The 6,000-nt window shown below is 38.2% G+C and overlaps 1 protein-coding gene across 1 annotated transcript in view; it reads left to right on the top strand.

Moving 5' to 3' along the window:
• LOC113673894 (kalirin) overlaps positions 1 to 6,000 on the top strand; it is a gene marked incomplete in the record, with an annotated part of 88,798 nt that overhangs the window by 62,522 nt on the left and 20,276 nt on the right. The window contains 1 exon segment of the mRNA XM_089194705.1: positions 4,037 to 4,298. Coding sequence (XP_089050831.1) covers positions 4,037 to 4,298 — 262 coding nt within the window.

The raw sequence follows: 6,000 nt of genomic DNA, 5'->3' as shown, positions 1-6,000 counted from the left end.
AGAGAGAGATACAAAAAAACATAAAAGATGAAAACCAAAAGTTTATTTGCTGCGATTTATCACTCTTACAATATGGCGACTTGTTAGTTTCGCCATTATGATTGTTTTCCGGTTTCTTAAGTTCCCATGTAAAGTTGTCAATTGATCGAAGTGGATATTAAGTAGTTTCCATTTCTTTTTTAAGTTCGTTATGAGATTACCGCAGAATTGCCGCCAAATTACCTCCTTTGGAGCTTTTTAGCACTAGTGCTGGTGATAGATCGAAACCTCTCACCAAGCATTGTGTTGTCTGAAGCTTTTGGATGAGCATTGAATGCGGCGAAGAGACCAATTTCTACTTTTGTATCGTCTCGTGTTTGATTGATGATGTTACGAGAATATGCTCATGCATCTGGACAATTAAGATGATTGTCAGAAGAAAACTTAGCACCGAATGTATCGATAAGGTCTGTCGGCGAAACTTTTCATCCCAAAATCGTGTTATGTTGGAATAAAAAGACACTTTGACAGACTCTTTAATGAGCATCCCCAAGCCATCAAAACGGCTTTACAACCTAATAAGAAACGCGAGACATACCGTTACGTTTTGCTTTGCGACAAAAATTAAATCCTGATCTCTCTGAATCTTACAAATAGCCTTGAAAAATCGGGCATCCTACCAGAATGTACGCAAATCTTTAAAATAAGATTTCCCGAAGGGCCTCTAACTTCTTTTCGTACGGTTAAATCTTTCGGAGGCTTTCTTGTCAGAGCGGTAAAATTCCTTCATGTTTCGAACAAACAGATACGTTGTTAATTGCGGGAAGACGGTGACAATATTAAAAATTATAACGGGATTTCGTGTGTGTTTCTAGTGATAAACCAAATGGGAATATTTTCTTTACCACTTCGAATGCCTCACACCAAAAACAGGTGACTGCGTTTGTCTGGCAGGGTCTGGACATGCTATTACTGCAAGATCGCGCAACAAAACCTGAAACGTTAAGCTTTACTATTTTAAGAGAGGATTTGCCATCTCCAAGTGGTCTTGTGCAAGGTTTTAAAGGAAGAATCTCGATGTCAAGCAGAACAAAAATTAATCCTTTAATTAACCGTCTTACACGATTATCGGAGCTAGGCGGTGTAACTTATTTTACGCCCTATTCGTGTTTAACATTCCATGACCCCCTCTGGCTATGACCGTGACAGACATGTAGCCCGTCACACTAATGATTTTCACTCTATCCGTGATTGGTTAATATGTGAGAGCAATCCGCTTCACGGGACAGAAGTGCTTTTTTGTTTGTACGTGATAATCTAAAAGCTTAAAAGTAATCTGCAGTAAGACGGATTTCTTCATTCTGTGTCCTACTATGCGATTCATCGGCTCTACGTGACAACCCTGTCTGCCCGATGACGACAGTCGGCAGAGGGGATTTATTTTGTGTCGTGGTGAAATATTCCAGGCTTAGTCGCGTAATGATTTGTAAGTGTTATTCCGGCCGCCATTTTGAATCAGCGATTGATTTAAGATCATGAACAGTCCACGAAATGGACGGACAAAGCGCGCATCTTCAACGTTACCGCTGTTATTTGAGCGGCAGATTTTGACACTGGACCCCAAGGTAGAGTATTTGATCGTTCTATCTATATTCCGTAGTCTTTTGTTTGTGAACGTAAGAGTACGCATTTACACCGACACGACTCCGTACTTTCGATACTTCTCGGCCTCGAAACGATCGTGCGTTTTCAGGACGCAATATCAACGATGAATTTGTACCGTCCAGTTCGCCTAAACCGCAGTTAAATTCATTTCGCTCCCCGCCGTGTTATATTGTCGGTTTCCAGTCCAATGCGAATCATGTGCGATGAGAAGAACTATCTCTTTGGTTATTTCAGTTTATTTTCCTCCTTGGTTACAGTACGAGTTGATTGAGTGCTTTTTTACTCATAGGCGTTCGTCATACCACTTAGTTCTTGAGTTTTGTCGTAGTTTCGCGTGAGACATTTCTATCCTTATTGTTCCACTAGACGTCACTAGTACTTGAACTTTTCGGCCGATTCATTCGAGTTCTAAACCTTTTAAATCAATACTGAACGATATTTTATCTACATCGTGCGCAGTTTAGACTTTGGTCTAATCCGATCGAGCCAAAAATTGGCGAAAACCCATCAACGCAGAAAATTCCGGTTTGAAGTTCGAATAAAGTTATCTTTTCCTTTTGTTTTCCTTTGTCTCGCATTTTTACAACGTGGCTGAATGTTCTCGTATTTCGTTCCAGAATTTTGCTTTGTTTTTGTAACTAGACTGACAGAATTTTCCCTGTTAACTTCGAGTTGAAGGAGCTTAAAGTTTCGATTTAGTTTTATGAGATAAAGCCAGAGGTTCATTTTGAGGCACATGCTGGTCATTTTCAAAAATGCAGTTGTTAGTTGTTTCACATATCTGTTCTAAAATTAGCTTACATCGCGATCGCCCGATGAGAATACGTGTAACACGCGCGCGCGAAATGTAACACGCGGAGGTAAGGCTATCATTTTCTGCATTGTGGATGTACTCGTATCATTTGCTTCGTTTAGGGAAAGAAGCCAACGATATTAGACCAACAACTTCCTTACACTCCCGCTAATGACTTCTGCCCCCAGGTGATTCTTCACAGTCTGCCATGAATTTTTTTTTTTTTTAATGTAATGTTAGTACTGAGAATATGATGTTTAACCAAATCTGTGATGGTTTCTTTTTCATTCATTCAATTGTCAGTCTCAATATGTTTCTCTTTAAAAGCGTATGGGATGTAGTATAGAAAACTTGCTTATGGTCAGGAGGATTAAATGAGCAAACATTATTGGATGTTTTCCTCTCAATTGGCAATTTTCTGGACCTCTTGATTCTCTGATGTAATTATCTTCTCGAAGTTTTTTAAACGAGAAACTAATGGAACAGGGAAATTTAGCAATGTTTTATATTGTTAGTATCCTATCATCTTGCGGAATCTTAGACCCCTGTGACGATGTTTAATTGGGCTTGCAATTGTTTATTCAGAAAATAGGTATTTCCTCTCGATATTTCGAATTGGAAGAGGTGTTGAAGCTTTCCTTTTCGAAGACTAGGTACACTTTACGTGTTTTTAAAAACCATTGTATTTTACACGCAATTATTTTCTTGTGTTAAGAGTCGAAAACTTTAAAACTGTTTCGTTATGTCATTTCCTAAGAAACAATTTCAGTTCATTAGCCTCTCCTTGAGTGGCTACACTTGATGGTTTTCCACTCGAAATGGAAATTGAGAACTTGATCAGTTTAATATATACAGTTTAAAAGAGGAAATAAATTCATTGCAGAACCGATCCCTGTCTTAGTAAATTCCCGATTACATTACTTTTATTTGTCATCTCTTAGCTCCCCAAAACTGAAGATATTAATTTTTAATCCGAGATTTACTATCAGTCTCTTCTCAGTCGTGGGTTTTTTTCCACGGGTGAGCTTGGATTGAGGTTGATTTTCGATAAAGCACTGTGAAATTTTGCATGCTTAAGCCGGATTTAAGCGAAAAAAAAATACGTGAACGTGACAACAAAGGATTAACACAAACGTGAAACGTTTTTTTAATGGTGGTCTTTAAATTAGAATCTCGATGAAATTTTATCTATGCTGTGGCTGGCCAGGTGAAAGCTCTCTAATAGTGCTTCGCTGTCTGCGTTCTGTTTTTTTTCAAAGTTTGCAAAATTTAAATTGCAATTTTTTTAAAAATTTTATCTGGTCCATTTAAAACTTGAACCTCTTGGCTTTAAAAGAGTATTAAAGTTTTACACGGAAACTATAAGATATGCTTACTCCCTTCATGCAGCGCAATTGGATCTAGTGATAACATCACGTTTTTCCCATTCCAATGCAGTGAAGTGTAACGTGTTTTGATAATTCGCATATTCATTCTCCCATGTACACACAACATTGTACCGCACACATCCATTATTAGCATATAAACATGCTGCAATCGAAAGGGCCATGGGTTGTTTATTCCACATCGCCAATTCAGCTAATCTCCTTTTCTCCTAAGGTGTTGGAATACAACGATAATGTGTGGTCGGTCACCGAGAATTATAAGGCAGGAAATGATGAAGAGATCTCACTGAAAAAAGGTCAGCTCGTCGAAGTCCTTGTTAAACCACATGGAAGCTCCCGCTGGCGAGTTCGCTTGCTGTTGAGCGAAGGAATTCATCCCTCCGAAGGATGGGTTCCACATAACGCGTTAAAGCGTTCAGACGAGCGAGATACGAAGAAGAAACGGCATTCGGACATCTCCCATTCGAGCAGCGAAGGTGAGTCGAAGAATTCCGAAGTTTGGTTTGTCATGTTGGTGTGTGTGACTTTCCTATCATAGCGTGCATCTCTCGCCAGTTCATTATTCTCTCAGTTTGCGTGTCTGTTTTAAAATGTGAATTTGACAAAGGTTTATAATTTCATCCTCCAGTTTCATTTGGTCAGGAGTAAGAAAGCGCGAATCGTTTTGTTTTTCGATTAGCACAATGCAATAGCAGTCAGGGTTGCGTAGGTTTTCGCTTTGTTGCTCTGTTGACTTGGGCTTTTTATCCGTCCCTGCACAACAATACAGTACAAAATTTTGTTTGAACTGGACAAACGTACAATCGTTCTAACAAGTAGCTTCTGTTTGTCGAGTTTTTTTATGCCTTTATAACTTCCCTTTCTATCATCAAAAGCGTTTTTGTCCGTGTTTTGAATCGAAACAAGAGAGATGTCTTGCACTATTCGTAAATTCCAAAGCTTTCGGAATGTGTCATGTACAAGACAACAAAGGTCGCTAGTTTCTTTTCTGTTTATGTGTTGCCTTTGTGTTTCGGGTTCTCTTTCTTTTCAAACACCCTGTCGTATTAATTTGTCCAATATAGCAACATTTTAGATAGAAACATGATAAAACAATCAATATTCGCAGTGGTGGAAAACTTTCGAGATTGATATTTCTCATTTTGATATGTCTAGATTATGGCAGCTTGTGAAATTAAAAGTCTGTTTTGTCTATCAACACTTCTCAACAGATCCATTCAACCTTAGCGACTTCTTTCTCCGTAGTAAACGTTTTGTTTAACATTCAAAATTCTATTTTCGTCATTTTCCGGCGAATATCTGCTTGTTCAGGCAGGTAATTGCGTTTATTGGCGGCTGCCTTTATGCTTCAATACGAACATCGTCTTTCTTATACTGTCAGGACAACCAATGTTTCCCAGATATCGAATTAACTGAATTTACCAACGTCGTATTAAATGTAAACTAGCTTGCAGTTAGACAATAATTGAATCATCGAGTTTTATTTCCTTTTCAAAACGAAATTTTGACGCGGTAAAAGATAAACAAAAGAAAATTGATATTTGGTTGGAACCTTTTTCGTCAGTGTTATATTAGACGCTGTCATGATGCCGGTGAACTAAGACAATTTTCTTCGAGACTCAGGGCCTTCAAATAGTTGGAAGATATCGTTATTTCTCTCAAATAAGTAATCAAATAACTAGTTATCGTTTACGCAAGGAGTTGAAAAGGGTCTTGCTCAAGTTTCTTTGACACAAGATAGTCATTCATTTATTGACGGATACGTTGGTAGAATGACAAAATAATTTGTCAGTATTCATCAGTCGCGGGTCAGTCGCACAGATTTTATTGGTGATGTGCTTCGTCGGGCCATAGAAAATGATTAAGACTTTGTTAATATGCTACTCTGTTTTTGCTGTTTGTTTTGTCTTTTTTTTTTAGATTAAAACAGAACAACGAGAAGCGACTTCCAAACTTCTGAGCGGAAGTATTGTTTCCATGCGGACTTAAAAAAAAATGTGTCATCATATCTTCAAATGTTCGTATGAGGGCTATATTAGCGCTCTATCGAGTATTGTCTTTGTAGTTGTTTTCTGAATGAGGATAAAATATCTATATAATCCATATGCTTAAAAGAATACGTCGTGGTTGTTTTTTTTCCGGGATTTTCGAAGACCATTTCGCACGCAGCACCTGACA

This window comes from Pocillopora damicornis, chromosome 14, assembly GCF_964200805.1.
Source record: "Pocillopora damicornis chromosome 14, jaPocDami1.2, whole genome shotgun sequence".
NCBI lineage: Eukaryota > Metazoa > Cnidaria > Anthozoa > Scleractinia > Pocilloporidae > Pocillopora > Pocillopora damicornis.
This window is presented reverse-complemented; position numbering and strand designations above follow the sequence as displayed.